At 45.9% G+C, this 20,380-nt stretch overlaps 1 protein-coding gene across 1 annotated transcript; it reads right to left on the bottom strand.

Annotated features, from left to right (window-relative positions):
- Positions 1–4,313: 4,313 nt before the first annotated feature.
- Positions 4,314–6,767, bottom strand: LACBIDRAFT_323107 (uncharacterized protein; the record flags this gene model as incomplete). The annotated part of the gene is made up of 6 exons (XM_001876318.1): positions 4,314–4,646; positions 4,713–5,361; positions 6,233–6,346; positions 6,471–6,563; positions 6,614–6,651; positions 6,681–6,767. The coding sequence occupies 6 exons, from the start codon at positions 6,765–6,767 to the stop codon at positions 4,314–4,316; spliced, it is 1,314 nt and encodes a 437-aa protein (XP_001876353.1).
- Between the last annotated feature and the right edge of the window lie 13,613 nt (positions 6,768–20,380).

Here is a 20,380-nt window from a genome sequence, read left to right as displayed (position 1 = left end):
GAAATTGAGGCAAGAGCTAAAAGTGATGATTCTCAAAGAGCTGAAGCAGCTAAGAGTGCAATATTTCTTCTGGCAATCTTTGCCTTTTTTCATTTTGATGGTATTACAGCAGAAATTTTTTCTTATGCTGCTACCCAGAAATGTGGTGATAATGAGCAGAGGTCTTCCTTGCCTCTTGCAAGCTCCATAATTGACTGCACACTGCTTCAGCTTCACAACACAGGAAAATGGGATAATTTCTTCTTCAAAGAGGGAGTTCAGGTACTACTATCATTTGGCCTGATCAAACTGGTATCACCCAAAGGTGTTTATACCATGCACCCACTTATTCATGCATGGGGAAGAGACAGAATGTCCCCAGAAGATAGACAGAAATACTGTTTGATGGCATATGTAATGTTAGCTTGCTCTCTGCCAAAATACTTCAATAAGCAGCCATATCAGTTCAGAAGGATTTTGGTCACTCATTTGAGGGCCAATCTACAGCACAGTGTAATGACAAAGAAGGAAATGGTTGATAAATATTTTGATGATGCTCATGAAAAATTTGGGAGAATGTTGGAGGAGCAGGGGTATTTCAGTGAAGCAGAGAAGTTTCAAATTCTAGTGCTGGATGCAAGAAGCAGAACTCTTGGTGAAGAGCACCCAGATATGATCAGGGCCATGGGTGAACTTGCAACTACATATCAGAAGTTAGGAAAATATGCAGATGCAGAAAAACTTGACATGAAGACTCTAGATATGAGAAAGAGACTTCTTGGAGAACATCACATACAAACAATTTGGTCCATGGCTAATCTTGCAATGACATATGCAAGGCTAGGAAAATATGCAGATGCAGAGAAGCTTGAAAGCAAAGTTCTAGATATGAGAAACAGACTTCTTGGAGGAGAGCACCCAGATACAATCTGGGCCATGAATAATCTTGCAGATACATATCAGACTCTAGGAAAATATGCAGATGCAGAGAAGCTTCAAGTCAAAGTTTTAGATATGAGAAACAGACTTCTAGGAGAAGAGCACCTAGATACAATCTCAGCCATGAATAATCTTGCAAATATATATAGCAGTCTAGGAAAATGTGCAGATGCAGAGAAGCTTCAAAGCAGAGTTCTAGATATGAGAAACAGACTTCTTGGAGAAGAACACCCTGACACAATTGATGCAATGGAAAACCTCACAATAACATTTTGCCATCTACAAAAATACACAGATGCAGTCAGGCTGGAAGCTCAAGTTGTGGATGTAAGAATGAAGATTCTTGGAGAAGAACATCCAAAAACAGTCAAAGCAGTGGCATTACTTGGACAAATTAGAACTCAAGCCAATACAGGTACTTCAGGAAGTGAATCAAAGAAACAAGGTGAGTCTTATCTACTCAAGAATCTGGTCAATTCACATATTTACAATATTAGCTCACCATTTTTCCACAATTGCAAGTAGGCTTTCCAAAATATTGAAGAGAAAGGTATGCAATATTCCAACATTTCTCATATTATAGATTCTTATTTGGCTTTTCAGTAGTTAGTGTAACATATCCCTGGGGCCCTTGAGCACTGCAGGCTTCTTATGTAGCAGGCATTGGCTTGTAATTATAGGAGCCAATTGAAAGTCATGATATGTTTTTGCTAAGCATCAAACATTGAAATTTCAATCACAGCATCATAAACACTACAGCCCTATCCAAAAATATTCCCTAGAAGAGGGGAGGTGTGAGAACATATTCACGCAAACTCAGATTGAGAAAACCAGCAAGGTCAAGGAAAACTACCATGCCAGAGGCAAGAAATTGGGGTGATTGCAAGGTTGGGATAGAAGAACAGATCATTTACTCAAGAGGCTCACAGATGACAGTAAAGAGGAAAGGAAGAGCAAGAGGGCTTGAAAAGGGAGGGGCTCTACCAATTCCATTCCTCGTCTTCATCTTGAGTCTTGGTATTGGAGGATCTCGTTGTAGGTTTGTTTGAAGATTTCATGCCCCGTCCAGCTGGGAGGGCATCAAGGTCGTCATGTGCAGTTTCTTGGAATCAGGGGTCATAATGCTTGCAATGCATATAGTATCATTGTTGTCGTTGTCAAGAAGGGAGGGGGATAAAGGCGAGGTAGGTGGAGGCATGCTCAGTGTACATGAGATTGGTGGAGCTGACCCGATCAGTGTGGTGGGAGCATTCCATGCAGAAACAATGCTTTGTGAGACATCTGATAGTAGCACTGATGCTCATTTTTGACTTTTGGTGAAGCTGTATACAGAAATAGACGACATTAGCATCACAGTAAGGAACCAGGGGAGACAAAAAGAAAGCCAGAGGGACAAGGTTGAACCAAGACCTGGGACCCTTTTGCGCATCAAAAAGCAGACTGGTCCAAGAAAAAGAGTCCAATCGAAAATACGTACATAGGACTATCCCTCAACTCCCCTAACTTTTTACCCATACTACCCATCCACAATGCACCTCCACCCACCAAGACACCCAGGCCAGGGATGAGGTCTTTACGCTGTCACTGCTTTTCCGAGCGGACTCCGGCCGGACTCTGTTGGACTGAGGGTATGCAGAACAGATATTTTTCTGCTTTGAAATGCAGCAAATTTTCCGGTGAATGTCCGAAGCTTTTCCGAGCATTTTTGGTCAGACTGAAAAGTCCGTCAGACTTTTCCGACGGACTTCCGATGGACTAACAGCAAACTAGCACCCAGTCCACTGGAAATGACAAGCAAGTGCCAACGGAATTCCAGTGGACAAATCCAACAGAAGTCCAACGGAATTCCAACAGACTGTTGTTATTATTATTAATATATAACATTAAAAAAATGCAACATTGGGGAATTGAACACTCAACCTTAGGATCTGAAGCATATGGAACCCAATGCTAAACTAGCTGCACCAAGGAGCCTTTGATATAAGTAAGTACTTTGTACTATACATACCTACTGTTTGACCGCTTTCCTAAAACGGTCATCGGCAAACGCCGACGCATCATTTGGCCATCATCAATGATCCCACCTCGCTTGTCCTCAACCACATCCATCCCCAGCAATGACAGCCCACCGACCCACGACGACACAACACACGACACGGATGGCACGACGACACAACAACACGACGACATGACAATGACGACACGACAACAACACGACAACATGACAACAACAACACAATGACGTGTGAACGACGCGCGACACGGACAACACAACAACACAACAACAACAACAACACGATGACGTGTCGACAACGCCCGCCGACGAGACAACAACGAGGTGACGACAACACCCAAGGAGAACGAAAGGCAACAACGATGCGCAACGGCGACAGGACGGACAACGACACAACGACGATGACACAACGACGATGACACAACACGTGAGGACGACGACAAAACATGTGACACGAGGACGGCGACATGACGCGACGCGAGGACGGCGACACGACACGACGCAATAACACGTCAACGATGCGTGCCAATGACCATGCACGAACGAGGATGAGGGCCCAGCACCACCATCCCCTCCCCCCTCCATTACTCACCATTCCATCCCCTCACCATTACTCACCACTCCCTCCCCCCACCCTTACTCCCCTCCCTTGCTGCTCACCACTCCCTCCCCCCTCCCTTGCTCCCTCCTCCCTTGCTCCCTCCTCCTCCCTTGCTGCTCCCCACTCCCTCCTCCCCCCTTGCTGCTCCCCACTCCCTCCTCCTCCCTTACTCCCTCCTCCCTTGCTGCTTACCATTCCCTCCCCCCTCCCTTTCTGTTCCTCCCCCCTCACTTTTTGTCCCTTCCCCCTCACTTTTTGTCCCTCCCCCCTCCCTTTCTGATCACCACCCCCTCCCCCTTCTCTGTAACATAGAATGTAGTAAAATAAATTTATGTAGGTATAAAATATACTTTGTTTTTGAAACCTCAATGTCTTAAGGAATTTAGCATAAGGTCTGACCAGGGCCTGACTTGTTTAGATTTACTTATAAGAATTGCAGACTGGACACTGAAAGTCTGTTGGAAGTTGTGCCTTTTTTGCTTAGAAGTCCATTGAAAGTCCATTGGAAGTCCAGTGGAAGTCCAGCAGACTGAGAACTTAGCAATTATGATGGTTTCTGCCTCTGTCCGTTGGAAATCCGACAGAAGTCCAGCAGACGTCCAACGGACACAGAATTCCGGCCAGTCCAACCATTTCTTGCTTCTAAGTAGTTTGAGTGGACTTTCACTGGACTTTGCCTGGACTTGCAGCGGAATCCAGTCATGTCCAATGGACTCCGACGGTCTTCTGATGGACTGTCCACTGAGTCCATCGGAAATGGCAGGGTCCGATGAAAGTCCATCAGAGTCCGTTGGACAAGCAGTGGGAGTGTAAAGTACTGCCAGGGATAGACAAAGGGGGAGGAAGAGATCCCATCCCATTCACACCGCCCCCAACCCTCCCATCGGACTGAGCCACATACCGATGTCCATTCATGTTGATGCTCGCCTGCATATTCCCATTCGTCTTCTCCCTGCCACTACTTCCCCCCTCAAGCTTCGCAGTACCCTCAAGCTCAGGGAGCAGTGACGGTACCCTTGAGCTCCCTACTGAACTTGCAGTAGTGGCGCTTGCCTTCAACCCAGGCTCGATGGCCGACAACCCACTGCTCCAATGCAGGGGGATGACATCTTTCTATTTCCACTGGTGGACTTTGGCTCCTCCACTCAGGGTCAAATCCAAGCTGGATGTGAAGGTCACCTTGTTGAACTCCTCCTCGTTGTCAGGCTCTCCTTGGGGTTGAGGCTCCCCTGGAACAGGCTGCTGTGGCTCCACCGCACATTGTTGCCGTCCTTTGCACTTGAAAGCAGGGTTCGGACTCATGGTCAGAGTTGCACCTGTATCGTGTACCATCAACTCCAGGGCCACACAAAAGTCATCCCTTTCCCCAAGCAATTCTTCACCCTCCCCAGCATCATCGCCTCCCAACTCCTTGCTGCCTAAAGATGATGCAGCCGTTGAGCTTGAGCACTGCGAATACCGCATCATCACACTGGTAGCCATAGCATGTGTCGACAGTGAAGAAAGACTCTCCTTCTCCCTCATGTGAATCCACCATCTTGGTGTCGTTGGCCCTCCAGATAGTGGTGAGCTTCGTTCCACCAATAGTGGCGAACTTCGTTGGCCCGAAAGGGACAAAGGAGAAGCAGATAATGGGGATGAGTAGCTGGGAGTCAAGTTCGGATCGGTGATAGACAATCCAGACACCAAGAATTGCTGCATGCCCTCTTTAATGTCTTCTAGCACTGCAGGGCCCATGAGGCCAGCTACAATGGTGGAGGCAGGGTTGGTGATAGTAATCGGGGGTGCCCTTGATACTGCATCTGGAGGTGATTGTGACTTTTCGAAGCTGCAGTTTACGATGCATTCCCATTTACGTTTTATGTGTACGCATCAAGGTAAGTGATTGAGATTCAGGAAAAAAGAAGATTAAGGCATACACTGCAACTCCTCCTCCTCCTGAACAACCAGCTGCGATCGTAATTCGAGGCATTTGGACTCTTTTTGAGGAATAAAGTGCAGAAATTCTGCATGTCTGTCAAGTGAGCATTAGTTTTGGAAATGAGATCAACAAGTAAGATGGAAAAGAGACATAGGCCAACATAGAAACTGAAGATATAAGCGTAAGGTAAAATATAAGCCTGCCATGGTGTAATTGGACACGAGGAACAGGTCCTTGTTGAGTTCTTTGATAGCACCGCATTTCTAGGAGGAAGTTGTGTGCATGGACTGCCTCGGCATCAACAGGTCAATGGGCTGCCCCAACACCAACCAAGAGATGACAAGGCTCGGGTCCAATCCTTGGTGGGAACCAGAGATGGGAAGGAGAAGCGCGAGGAGGAGAGAAGGAGAGAGGGTGGGGTGCAGTAATGAAGCTATAGTGTTGACTGCATTGAGAGCAGAACGTCTACTGCCCGTCTTGTTATCGGTAGGACAAAGGCAGGCAGAATGGGGAGTTTCGCGAATGCCAACTGAATCATGGGCATGGTCAATGCATAGGATACAGGCCCCATCCTTGGTAATGCTCTAAATGACTACCTGCCTCGATAGCATCTCAACCAAGGGGTCAAAAGAGTTGAGTTTGGGGGTGAAGTGAAAGGAGAGCAAGCCTGGGTTGGAGGTCTTTACCATCCCCCACGTAATCCATATGGACTCCACTGGACTCCACTGGACTCCACTGGACTCCACTGGACTCCAGTGGATTCCAGTGGCCCTCTTACCAGGCCAGATTGGCTGGCAGAATGCCCAGTCCACTGGAGTCCAGTCCAGTCCAGTCCACTGGACTCCCACTGGACTGCCAGCCACTTTCCTGAGTCCAGTCCCAGTCCACTGGACTATGAGTCCAGTCAGAGTCCAGTGGAGTCCAGTGGAGTCCAGTGGATTCCAGTCATTCCAGTATATTATTATTATTATATATGAATACTACTAAAAAAGCGAAAATAGACTCAATAAACTTACATTTTAAATAATTTACATATAGTGTGGGTCAGTGATAGCTGCAATAAGGATTTATGATTTTGTTCAGTCTGCGGGGTGAGGTCACGTGACTTACTTGAGGGCGTGCCATATCGTCACGTCTCCTGTTTGCGGCATGGTCACACCTCCGTGACCATCCCATTCCCTTCCACCACCACCACCTCTATCACTGCCCACGCCAACGCCGCCCACACCAACTCCGCCCACGTCAACGCCGCCCACATCAACGCCGCCCACATCAATGCCGCCCACGCCAACGCCGCCCACGCCCATGCCCATGCCAACGTGGAAGGACAGGCCAAGAACGAGGGACGGCGCCCATGACGTGTCAACGTCATGGGCCAAGGGTATGTCTGCCCCACCACCCCAATGCCCCGTACTCACCACGACAGGCGCCAGCGGCACGCAACAACAAAAACAACACACGAGGAGGCCAACGACACACAAGAACGACAACACGAAGACGACAACACACGACGACGACAACACGCGAGGACGACGACACGCCAGGACGACGATATGCGAGGACGACGACGACGCGCGAGGACGACAACACACGACGACGACGACGACTACACGCCGGGACGACGACACACGACCACGACGACGACACGCGACCGCGACGACGACGACACGCGACGACGACGACTACACGCTGGGACGACGACACGTGACCGACGACACGCGATGATGACGACTAACACGCCGGGACGACGACACACGACGACGATGATGAACGAGCGCCGACGAAAACGCCGCCCCCACCACACCCGAAAAACGACGAGCGCCCGCCAGCGCTGAACGGCGACGAGGCCCCTTCACTCTCTCCCCCTTTCCTTGCTCCTCTCTCCCCCCCTCCCTTTCCTTCCCCCTTCCTTGCTCCCTCCCCCCTCTATTCATTCCTCTCTTCCCCCTCCCTTTCCCTTTCCCCTCCCTTTCCCTTTCCCCTCCCTTTCCCTTTCCCCTCCCCTTCCCTTTCCCCTCCCTTTCCCTTTCCCTTCCCTTTCCCTTTCCCTTCCCCCTCCCTCCCCCCTCTGTAACATAGAATCTATGTAAATTTAATTAATTTAATTAATAAATATACTTCAATTTTATTTTTTGTTTTTAAGTCTAAGTTCAGGAATTCTGGATTAACTTAGGTCTGTGGCAGTCCAGTCCAGTCCAGTTTTGTGTTGGGAGAGTCCAGTGGAGTCCAGTCCAGTCCAGTTTTGTGATTTGCAGTCCAGTCCAGTCCAGTCCAGTCCAGTTTTGTGCTTGCAGTCCAGTGGAGTCCAGTGGAGTCCAGTTTTGTGCTGGGAGTCCAGTGGAGTCCAGTTTTGTGATTGGCAGTCCAGTCCAGTCCAGTCCAGTGGAATCCAGTGGAATCCAGTGGAATCCATGTGGATTATGTGGGGGATGGTAAAGTATTGCCTGGGTTGCCATTCGGTGCACAAGTTGTTCCTAGGACCTTCAGAGTGAAAGTAGGGAATCTTGACATGGCTTTGAGCCGACGAAACACATATCAGAGCAACATTATGGGGAGGGAAGAGAGTTGGGGCTGGTGGCCATCATTGATAATTTATGGGTGACTTTTCAGGTGATATGAGGAAGGGCAAAGTTGGCCTGGTCCCTCCTCAACATTGCGAAGGCTTGACTGGATAAGACCAACAGTCCACAGATATACGTCTGTGCAAAAGAAGACTGGTTAGGGGCCCATCAGGTGAACGAGCACTCAACGCTGCTGATAAATGGTTGATGCCTGTCCTTGATTCACATCCAAAAATATGACCAAGAAAGAAAAAGCAAGAACAAAAAACAAAAACAAAAACAGGGAAACACCAACTCACTTTTCACCCGTAAAAATGCGAATTTTAGCAATTTCTCCTATAAAACCTCCTATAGTAGAAATACAGTCATATTGATCATAAGGATCATTAGATGCAACCCGGTCTAGTCAATTAAAGTCTACATCTGAGAAATGTGCATGCCTTAGGCAGTAGGAATTGCAGTCAGTTTGTGACTGAATCACTTCAATATACTCGAAGTCTAATAAAAGGCTACACTACCATGAAATAGTACACTACAGAGTGTCCTAGAGTAAAAACACCTCAGCACAGGGTGTTGGAGTTTACACCAAACCAGGGTCTCACTTTACTATGGATTGAAAGATATTAATTCTAAAGATAAACGTGCAAGCGTAGAAACTCGACGCATACCTGATGCAAGAAGTCATTGGGTCACATGCTACAAAGCATGATCCAAGAAGTCATGTGGAGAGACGCATCATGCGCATCACGTGCATCGACACATCACAAATCATGGCATCATTGACCCAAGAAAACTAGGCTTCATGAAATATTCCGAAGTCTGCCAAGAGAGAAAAACTATGAATGATTTGCCGTGCGGTCCGAGACCCAGGCATAGTATCTAATAATAGAGAGAAAATCACTAAGCGGACTGTTTGCCTCGGCTGAACCAATCATGAAAACCGTTTACGGCGATTCCCATGTATGCATCAATACTGATGCATCGCGTCGCCACAATAGAGAAAACACTACGAAAACTTAAAAGAAGTAAGCTCAGTTGTGCCACACACAATTGAGCCACTTCAAACCTTTACTAAAAATCAGTATTAATGCGTCTGACCTCCCGGACAATGCACGGACATGTAAATATAAATAGAAAACATAGAATAGTATAAAAAGAGGACACGTGCAGGCTGAAACATAAGGAATTATCCCCCGCGTTGACCAGCTGTGTGGAAGTGCGTCATGTTCCATTCACGATGCCTTCTATATTTTGAGTTTTCGCTTTTGTCTCATAATTTTTACATTTTATTTTGTCTTTTGTATTTTAACTGTTCTTTACTGAAAGTCCAAAGCGAAAGAAACACATATTTTCTTACAGATCAAGAAGAATGTAGCCAAACAGTGATTTCTGGTGCTTGGAGAAGATGTCAAACACACTCGCTAGTTGCTCAACAACACGCACCTTTCTTCGAAGTGGACTTGAGGTTTTCTTATGTATTCGTACGCTCAACTTTATTTTATTTTCTTTTATTTTATTTTCTTTGCTTTTCTTTTTTTACTTATGACAGAACCCTTTTCGCTCAACGCATTTTCTGACGGCTAGACGGTAGGGTCGAGCGTCAATGTTAGGAATGTCCGCACTGAGGCAGGCAGTCGCGCATGAAAATAGACCTCTTCCTACATTGTAAGTTCCCCAAGTCATCCCTAGCTTGAAGGACTCGCAGCGAGAGGAGGGAGCGATGTCGGATTCGTTTTATTCTTTGGACATTTTCTCTTGTTGGTTATTTTTCTATTTTTAGACGTTTTCTGTTTATTTTGGTCAGACTGCACGAGAGAACGTGTGTAGGTCTCGTGATCATTTGTAAAGTATATATAGGTTCATCGCGTCTTTTGAAATTGATTCTTCCCCCCCCATCCAATACTCAAGTACTCTTAAGTTTTCAAGTCTTTACTTTTTCACTGCCGACGTGTTCTGTCCTTTTTGACGACAACTCATATCGACAACATGCGCGCAAGTTTATACAGAGATTAGACGGAGACGTTGGGCGCGTTCACACGTCACTCACGCTAAACACTCAGTCTTCTTTTCTTTGATCCCCATTCCTTTCGTACTTCATCCCCCTTATTTTTCTGTGGCAGACGACCAGTGACCCCTCCCTGTCCTTGAACTTTCGTTCTTCCACAGTGGTGACTGAGACAGGGGTTCTGGTTTTCCGTTCTGCACCTTTGGCTATAGTCGAGAAAATATTGGTACATCCTCATAATTTGAAAAGCGTGCTGATTACTAGGTTTTCAGGCGCATATATCCTCTTTTCCTTGCCACAACACGACCAAAACCCCTCCACTTTCGAAACTTTGAAATCTCTCGAAGTAGAAGAACCATACATTTGGCTGCATATACGCTAAGCGTTCCTCTTTGATCTTTTCTTTTGCTTCGATTTTCTTTCTTTTTCTCTTATTTTGATGAGTCCTGTGGACAAAATAACGTCTATGGATTCTATGGCTTTGTCCGTGTCCGAAATGAGTCTTAACGCTACTCTAGGCGTTCCTATGCCTATGCCTGGAACGCCAGGCGCTCCCAAATTCAAAGGGAAAAATGTGTTGGATTTTTTGGATTCTCTCGAGCAACACGCTGATAGTGCTAGAGTTTCGCATTTGCTTCTTCCCGGATATGTTTTAAGATATTGTCATATGAAAGTTCGGATGGTCATTGGGGCGTCTAAACTTTTGGCTGGAGATGACTGGGTTGCTACGAGAGTTTATTTGACGGATCTTTATGGATCTAACGACTCCATTCCTCCCAATTCTCCTGATCACTTGTGACACTGGTGCGCTAGTCATGGAGAGTCAGGCATTATCGCGTCCCGCAAAGACATGGATAAATATTATCGGGATTTCACCGCGTTATCTTCAGATTTGACACCCAGTAAAATGCTAGAAAACGACGTTAACCTTTGTTTTTACAGAGGGATTCCGACGTCTCTACGTACTCGAATCAAAAAGCGCATACCGGCTGCAAACCTCAAGACTTCTTCGCCTCCCACTACCGAATTTCTTCTTCGTCTTTTGCGAGCCGAGTTTGATGAGGAAGATCTGGACGCAAAAACCGCTTACGTTGGCCTTAGTCTAGATTCAGATTCTGACTCGAGCTCGAGTGATTCAGATGAAGATATCGACAAGGTGCTTATCACGAAGAAAAAGAAGAAACCCTCGAAAAAGGTAGCTTTCGAAAAAACGGTCCCAGCTGTGCCGATAGTCGAACCAGTTGGATTCAGCCCTGTAGATCGACTTACCAAGCAAATGGAGGATTTGAGGTTGGCGCACGCTGAGTTTCTACGTTCCATTAATATTACTCCGAACCCAAATCTAACCAATCAACAAATCCTGAGAGAAGCTAGGTGTTTCTTTTGCGACAAGACAACACATCGTCTCGGTTTGAAAATTTGTCCCGAAGTCGAGGCTTGTATTAAAGAAGGATTGGTGGCTTATACTCCCCTCGGTAGACTTGCGCGGTCCGACAGATCTGAGCTTCCTCGAGTTTTTGGAAGTGACGGCGGAGTTGCGAAAGTTTTGCGGGAACAACACACTATGTCCAGTAATTTAAAAGGCAAGGCCAGGGAGGCCTCTAGAGACCTGCCTCCCCATATGGCCAACTATGCCGGTCTATTATTTGATGGTGAAGACGTGCTTTCTTCGGAAGTATTTAACGCTTCGCCTTCTTCTGCGGTTCCTGAATGGCGAGCACCTCTTTCATCAACACTGGCTGTTACTTGTTCTCAAAAGGACAAAGAAACTCATTTTGACCCTATCAAGCGTCCTGAAAAACGTCAAACCAAAGCTAAGTCTTTTCCAAAGTCTAAGGAGAGTCAAAATAAAACTCCTGTACCTACCCTAGAAAACCTTAGGCTGGCGAACGTTCCCGTGGCTTCAACGCCTCAAGCTTTTAATTTACGACCCCCCAAAGTCAATACCAAGGACGCTTTCAAGAATTGAAGAGCGACGCCATCAAAAACCAAAGATGTGGAGATGAAGGATGGGGAAACTAAAGCTAAGTCTACTCCAGCTTATCATTTCACGTCTGACATTCAAGAGATGTACGATCTGGATAAAATAGTGCATGAAAAGGTCAACAAGACGATCGTGCAACTCGAACTAGGGGAACTTCTCGCGATTTCAGCGTTCATGCAGAAGTCAATCAGTAATATGACGAAGACGCGAAGAGAATACAAGTCCAAACCAGTGGTAGTGAATGTTGTAGAGGTTCTAGAAGAGGCGGAATGGGATGAAGAAAATGCGATGCTGACGGAGCTCGCTGGTGGATATGACTCGGACGATGAGGACTTTTACAATACCCTTCCTACGGCTGAATCTTTTTCGAATGCAGGTTTTATCGAATCAAGAGTAGGTCTTGAGTTCGACGAGTCCAGGGAATCGAAGGAAAACATCCTGATCCGATATGCGTCCGCTGTCAAGATTCATTTGTCGCCTCAGCCGCTCTTTGCGATGGTAACAGGACGTTTCAAGGGCAAATTCGCCGGAATAGATGCGGTTTTTATGATTGACACAGGATCCGAACTAAATTTGATAGCACAGGAATTCTATGACAGGACAAATTTAGCTATCGACCTCGACGGAACACGATGGTCCCTCAAAGGGATAAACAGACGACCAGTGCCTTTAGGCGGATGTGTACGCGACACGGAAATCAAGATTTCAGGACGACGTTTCGACCATCACATCTTCGTCAGTAGGGAAGGCACAGGCAAACAAGAAATAATACTAGGACAGCCTTGGCTCCAGTGGTACTCTGCGTCAATTCAATACACTCGTCAAGGCGCAATGAACATGCGCATTTGGCAAGACGGCGATGGTGACAAAACTGATGGTTCACCGCAGGGTCCTTCCATTCTAATCCCACTTTGTACCCCTGGCACACCTCGTAATGCAGCCATGCTCAACCTCGACCATCGCACAAGAATAGAAGAAGTAGACGACGTCGACGCGGGAAAATGAGGACGGATGCGTATCCCAAGCCTGGAATTCAAGTTGACCAGGACATGTCCATGCCGACTCTTGGGCGGGCGCTGCATTCTTTAATGGGGACTTATAGTTTTGAACCTTCTTCTTTTATTTCTGAGTTAGAACCCCCAGAGACTTATGATTTCATTTTGCAGAAAATTGCGCATTGCTCTCCTCGAACTTCTCGCCCTTTATTGACCCCTTGGACCAAGCGCGCTCTCGTTTACAATTCAAATCCTCTTCAGATGAGGACAAAGTATAAGACAGTTGACAAGAAAGTCCGACCTGTCCCTAGTTACATGCCAGATCCAGCAGGTCAAACATTTCTTCCTGTATTAATTCCTCCGCTCCCTATTCTTCTGTTAAATCCTCCGCTTCTCACACAATTTTGTCCTTCAAAGCGTCTCACAGAAGACCGTCTTCAGAAGATCCTGATGGCAGTTCCCAAGGACTTCTTGCAACCTAGAGAAATCGACCTTTTTGTATACGTACTGCAGAAGCGGGAACTTGCCTTAGCTTTTGAAGACTCTGAACGCGGTACTTTTTCTGACAAATATTTTCCAGATTATGAAATTCCTGTTATCGAACACATCCCTTGGGTGCAAGCACCTATTCGCGTGCCGAAAGCTATAGAAGAAACAGTTCGACAGATGTTGCTAGAGCAAAAAGCAGCCGGGAAATATGAGTATTCTACAGCATCTTATTGCTCACGCATTTTCGCTGTAGGAAAGCCAAAAGGGGGGATTCGCCTCGTCACAGACGTACAAGAACTTAACAAAGTAACGGTGCATGATGCAGGCTTACCTCCGAGGACTAAGTTTTGTCAGACACGTCATATATGGCCTGGCAGATTTGTTTTCAGGTTACGATGGCCGAAAGTTAGGTGTCGCCTCCAGACCTCTCACAACTTTCAATTCTCTCATTGGTCCTCACCGTTCTTGTGTGCTCCCTCAAGGGGCAACGAATTCACTGCCCGAGTTCCAGCGTTGTACTACGCACACTTTACAAGAAGAGATCCCTAAATACGGCGGAGTTTTCGTTGACGATGTCGGATTAAAGGGACCGACTTCAAATTACGACAATGAAGAAGTCGCGCCAGGTATCAGATGTTTCGTTTTTGAATACGCAACTATTTTAGATCGCTTCCTGGCACGCTTTATTGAAGCAGGGATAACTGCCTCCAGCAAGAAGCTCGTTCTTGCCACGCCTCGTCTGCATATCGTCGGGACTATCGTTTCAAAGGATGGATGGCACTTAGAACACAGATTGGTAACTAAAATTTTAAACTGGGGACCTCTAACGAGTGTTACAGATGTCAGATCGTTTCTTGGGACTGCAGGGGTAGGCCGAAAATGGATAAAGGGATTCTCTCTTATCGCAAAACCTCTGATGCAGCTGACACGTATAGCTGTCCAACGAGAATTCCATTTTTCCTCGGAGGCTGAGTCCGCGCAAAAAGAACTCAAACGTCTTATCTCCACGGCTCCAGTTCTGGTAAAACTTGACTATGATGCCGTGAAGCTGATGACGCGTTTAGATCCTTTGCGTCGTACTTCAGAACATGGACTGGTCATTGTGGGCATTGATTCGTGTCAAAACGGCACTGGGTGGATTTTATTTCAAATGGTTGAGAAAGAAAAGCATCCAGTGATTTTTGGATCTTGCACGTTCAATGATACTGAATCAAGGTACTCTCAAGCAAAGCTAGAACTCTACGGAGTGTTCCGAGCAATTAAAGACCTTCGACATCGTGTATGGGGGATTCATTTTAGGATCGAAATCGACGCAAAATTCCTGATCGAAATGGTGAAGCAACCCGATCTCCCTAACGCGCCAATGACGAGATGGATATCTTATATTGTGTTATTCGACTACGTAATGAATCATGTACCTGTGACGGCACATGCGGGTGTAGATGGGCTATCTCGGAGAAGACATACTCCCGAGGATACAGATGACGAAGACGCAGAAGAGTATTTGGATAAATTTTTGGGCTCTTCCTCGTATCACGTTAATTCTGTCTCCTCATTGACGAACTTTTTGTCGACAGGATCTTTGAACGCCTACCGCTCTACGCGCTTGGACAATAACTTTTTCAAGGATCTTTTATTATCGATGCAACGCACACCACAAACTCCTTTTGCCTCTTTTCGAACCACTTCAATTGCTGAAGACCTTTCTTTCCCACAGGTGGTAGACCCAACGCCGACTTTAGCAGCAGAGCTACAACACTTGAAAAAGTCGAACTTCAATCATGGAAAGAAAGACTTGAGCAACGCTTCGCTCATAAAGCGTTCTCTTCTCACGATCACTGATAATTTTTCTTATACAGGAAGAGAATTCGAGCACAGAAGAGTGTCCGTGTCAGAGGTAGTGGAGTGTGAGCTCGCAGGCGAAGTTTTTACTTTGGAGGTGCAGAAATACCCTCGAGCTTTTATGTCGTCTTTAAAGAAAGGTGCGTCTCAACCTACGATGACTGATCAATCTGCTCTTCCAGGAATCCCGGACCTGTCTCTACGCACTGACAACAGGTTCAATTACGAAGACGTCGACCCTCTAGAAAATGTCACATGCGCCACTCACTCCTATGGGGCGAAGGATCAAGATTCTCCGGAAATGTGGATGGAGATCATAGCATATCTGAAAACCGACACCTTACCTGAACGTTGTGAAGACTTGAAGCTACGAAAATCGTTCATTTGTCGGTCCAAGGGATTCTTTTTGCACGACGAAGATCGACTTTGGAAAATCGACCCTCAGGGAAAGCCACCTCGTCTTGTTGTGATAGACGTCGAACGTCGTTCCTCACTTATATCAGAAGCCCATAACAATGTAGGTCATCGAGGACGTGACGCTACTTACAAAACTCTTTCAGAACGGTATTTTTGGCCGAACATGTACGATGAAATAGCTTACTTCATCAGGTCATGCAATGTCTGCCAACTTCGCTCTAAGGCTCGTCCAAAAGTAGCATTTAGTCCTACTTGGAACTCAGGGATCTTGCGACGCTTCGACCTAGACACCATTCACATGCCAGATGGATTTGGTGGGATGAAATATCTGCTTCAAGCGACCGATCCGGCGATGTCATGGGTAGAAGCGCGCACCGCACGAAAACCAAACTCGGAAACTTGGGCGAAGTTTCTCTACAAGGAAGTATACTCACGTTTCGGTTGTGTTCTCCTTTGTCTAGTTGATGGAGGATCAGAGTTTAAAGGCGCAGTTGATATTCTTTTCAAACAGTATGGAATCGTTGTTATAGTTTCGTCGCCCTACCATCCTGAAGGAAACGGACACTCGGAACGCTCGCACCAAACCCTAGTCAACTCAATCCTTTGTGCTTGTGGAAAGGACACACATCGTTGGCCGCTTTACGTGCATGCCAGACTCTGGGCGATGCGATGCTCTACTTCTAGAGTGACTGGGTATCCTCCTTATTTCCTACTTTATGGTCAACGTCCTTTCTTTGCATTTGATATTGCAGATAGAACTTGGGATACGCTCGACTGGCATACCGTGGCATCTACTGAAGACCTTCTTGCAATGCGTATGCAGCAAATTCTTCGTTGGGACAAGAAGCTCGTGCTAGCTATGGAACAACAGAAGCGAGTGCGTCAACGGGCTGTTGATGACTTTAACAGTAAGCACGAACATCATCTGTCATCTGGGAATTTTCTTCTTGGGACTTGGGTATTATTGCATGAGACGTGGTTGGACACTCAGATGGGAAACAAGGGAGCACTTAGATGGACGGGACCCTATATCATTCACAGGAAAGTTCAAGACACGACTTATCAGTTACGAGAGCTTGACGGAACTGTTATGCGTGGGTCGGTTGCGGCTAATCGTTTAAAGGTTTTCTATTACCGAGAAGAACATCAGACGGTCAGAACAGTAGAACCCGCGGAATATGCTCTTCACGTCGCCGCAAATACATCTTCGTCTTCACACGCTTCCATCGTCATTGGGACTCTCAACCAGTCGTTGCTCACCACTCCTGCTTTCCCAGTTTCTATCAAAGTCGGGATCGCCGTTCTTCCTGAAAATCGTTCTCTTTCGTGCCTTCCAGCTTTTGCACCGTCGGCTTTCACGTCTCAGCACCTTCACCATGGCTATTATCCCAATATCGCAGAGCTCGATCCCATGGACAACAACCCCGTTCAATACGTTCGCTACACCGCTTCATCAAGTGTTTTTCAAGGTCATATTCATGAAACTCTCCTTGAAGATTCAAACATTCGTGATCTCGAGTCTTTGGCTCTCGACGCTCTCCCTCTTCGCTAAGTCATTTGTTTGCCTTTTTATTTCCCCTTTTTTTGTATGCACAACGAAACGATGGGGGCATCGTTTTTAAAACTTTTCTTTATTGTGGAAGTGCGTCACGTTCCATTCACGACGCCTTCTATATTTTGAGTTTTCGCTTTTGTCTCATAATTTTTACATTTTATTTTGTCTTTTGTATTTTAACTGTTCTTTACTGAAAGTCCAAAGCGAAAGAAACACCTATTTTCTTACAGATCAAGAAGAATGTAGCCAAACAGTGATTTCTGCTGCTTGGAGAAGATGTCAAACACACTTGCTAGTTGCTCAACAACACGCACCTTTCTTCGAAGTGGACTTGAGGTTTCCTTATGTATTCGTATGCTCAACTTTATTTTCTTTTCTTTTATTTTATTTTCTTTGCTTTTCTTTTTTTACTTATGACAGAACCCTTTTCGCTCAACGCATTTTCTGACGGCTAGACGGTAGGGTCGAGCGTCAATGTTAGGAATGTCCGCACTGAGGCAGGCAGTCGCGCATGAAAATAGACCTCTTCCTACATTGTAAGTTCCCTGAGTCATCCCTAGCTTGAAGGACTCCCGGCGAGAGGAGGGAGCGACGTTGGATTCGTTTTATTCTTTGGACATTTTCTCTTGTTGGTTATTTTTCTATTTTTAGACGTTTTCTGTTTATTTTGGTCAGACTGCATGAGAGAACATGTGTAGGTCTCGTGATCGTTTGTAAAGTATATATAGGTTCATTGCGTCTTTTGAAATTGATTCTTCCCCCCCCATCCAATACTCAAGTACTCTTAAGTTTTCAAGTCTTTACTTTTTCACTGCCGACGTGTTCTGTCCTTTTTGACGACAACTCATATCGACAACACGCGTGCAAGTTTATACGGAGATTAGACGGAGACGTTGGGCGCGTTCACACGTCACTCACGCTAAACGCTCAGTCTTCTTTTCTTTGATCCCCATTCCTTTCGTACTTCATCCCCCATATTTTTCTGTGGCAGACGACCAGTGACCCCTCCCTGTCCTTGAACTTTCGTTCTTCCACAGCTGTTGCACTCCCAGTAGCACCTGAGGTAGTGGATAAGTGTGTAATCAATTAAAGGACATTTTCTTCGCAGACATAAGTAACGTGTGCCTGGAACCAGCATGTTAAGTGGGGATCACTAAGCTTTTGTAAGGTTGTCTCATCAATTAGTAAGAGAGCTCTCTACTATTACTGAGGAATCCAAGTGAGCGTGCTTGAAGAGTCTTTAAGACTAGTTTGGATCGAATCAGAGGCATAATAAAAGCTCAAGGGAGTTACAAAAGTCTACAAAGCACAGTTTCCTTGTCATTTCTTCGTATACAGTTAGAACGCAATCCCAGAACACCGAGACAGTCCCAATAAAAGCCGTTTCCCTTCGAAAACTACTAAGTTTCGAATTCTATACTTGTGCCCGCACGTAAAAACAATACAGTTTGTTCCAAAAATGTCTACTAGACTTAGACAAGTGATGTAAAATATACAAAATCGTTTCCCCAAACTTCTACTTACACTAACTGGGCAAAAAGATTGTCCAATCATTTTTTGGACAAAGTTGGTGCCATCAAGAGAGAGAGAGATAAGTTTTGTTGAGTCAGGTTAAGTCAAAAAATATGTGACAGATCTGTGACTACAGTGATGGAAGGTGACTGTAGTTTGGAGCTGGCACACTGAGAGCAAGAGCGAACACAAAAGACTGTTTAAGACTCTGGTATTCACTGGGGTAACTACAAGTTACAGTCTGTTCTTATATACGGCAGTAGGTAGGGCAAGGGGTAGGACAATGATGGGGATAAGAGACAGAGATAACAAATGAGATAGGCAGGTGATAGGTAATGGGAGTAGGGAGCAGTAAGTGTCCATAGAGATATCAAACCATAGGTGTTGAGGATGGGCTGATGGAGGCCAAGCATGTAAGGAGGTCTTAGCAGTGCCCCCCCTATTCCTGCAGGAATCCAGTCATTCCAGTGGAATTCCGGTGGAATGGAATTTGGCAGAAGGCCCTGCTAAATTGTTTATTCCGGTGTTTTCCATTCCGGTGGAATTCCAGTGGATTCCGGAATGTACACTGGAATGTTCCCCGGAATGGGCAGGAATGGTGTTCCCCAGAGTGGGCAGGAATGGGATTCCAGTCCAATCTGTTTATTTTATTTATTTGTTACTGTATTATAGTTTATTTATTTTCAATGGATCACAAACAATGTTTGTTTGGTGAACATGCTCACCAAACATGGCCACCCTCTTCTTCCTCCACCACCACCATGCTTGTCACCGCCGCCAACGCCACGCCATCACCGAAAAACACGCACCGCCCACCGAAAAACACGCACCGCCCACACGACACACGACGGCACCACGCCGCCTACCAAAACCACCACGTCCACACCAATGCCACCCACGACGATGCCCCCAACGGCAACCAGCTCCCACGATGACGGCATCGACAACGCCCACGAATCACTTCAGTCACCCAGTGCCAACTGACTATTAGTCATGCAAACTCCACGTAAGTTACATGACTAAATGTCATGGACCATATCTATATTCTAGATATATATGGGTCCTAGAAAGCCCTGAAATCTAAAATATATTTTTGACACATGGACCCTGAAATGTCACACAAAAATTATAATGTCTGTGTCACACCACCAAAATATATTTTGCAAGTGAAATGCAGTAAGGATATATTTTTGGTCAGTGGACCCTGAAATGTCACTGTCACACCTTAGAAATATATTTTTGCCCTGGCTTTGCCTTAGGATATATTTTGTGAAACAGATGTGGTAAGGATATATTTTTCTGGTCTGTAGTGGTGTCAGGGGTCCTAGTTTCAGCAAAAAACTTGTGATTTTTTTTGCTGTCTGGAGTATATATTCTGGAAGATTCTGCAATGACTTCCAGGGGTTTTGGCACTATGTCTAGCTGTGCTCCCAGTATGTATGTAGCAATAAGGGGCATCAATAGCATCTGTGATATACCTGAGTTGCTTAAGTATTATCCACTTCCAATCACACTATGAATACAGTTCACATTACAGATTCATTCATTCTCCTTCAACAATTTGGG

Source organism: Laccaria bicolor, genomic scaffold (genome assembly GCF_000143565.1).
Source record: "Laccaria bicolor S238N-H82 LACBIscaffold_4 genomic scaffold, whole genome shotgun sequence".
NCBI classification, from domain to species: Eukaryota; Fungi; Basidiomycota; class Agaricomycetes; order Agaricales; family Hydnangiaceae; genus Laccaria; species Laccaria bicolor.
Note: the sequence above shows the minus strand (reverse complement) of the source record. Positions and strands in the feature narration are given on the sequence as shown.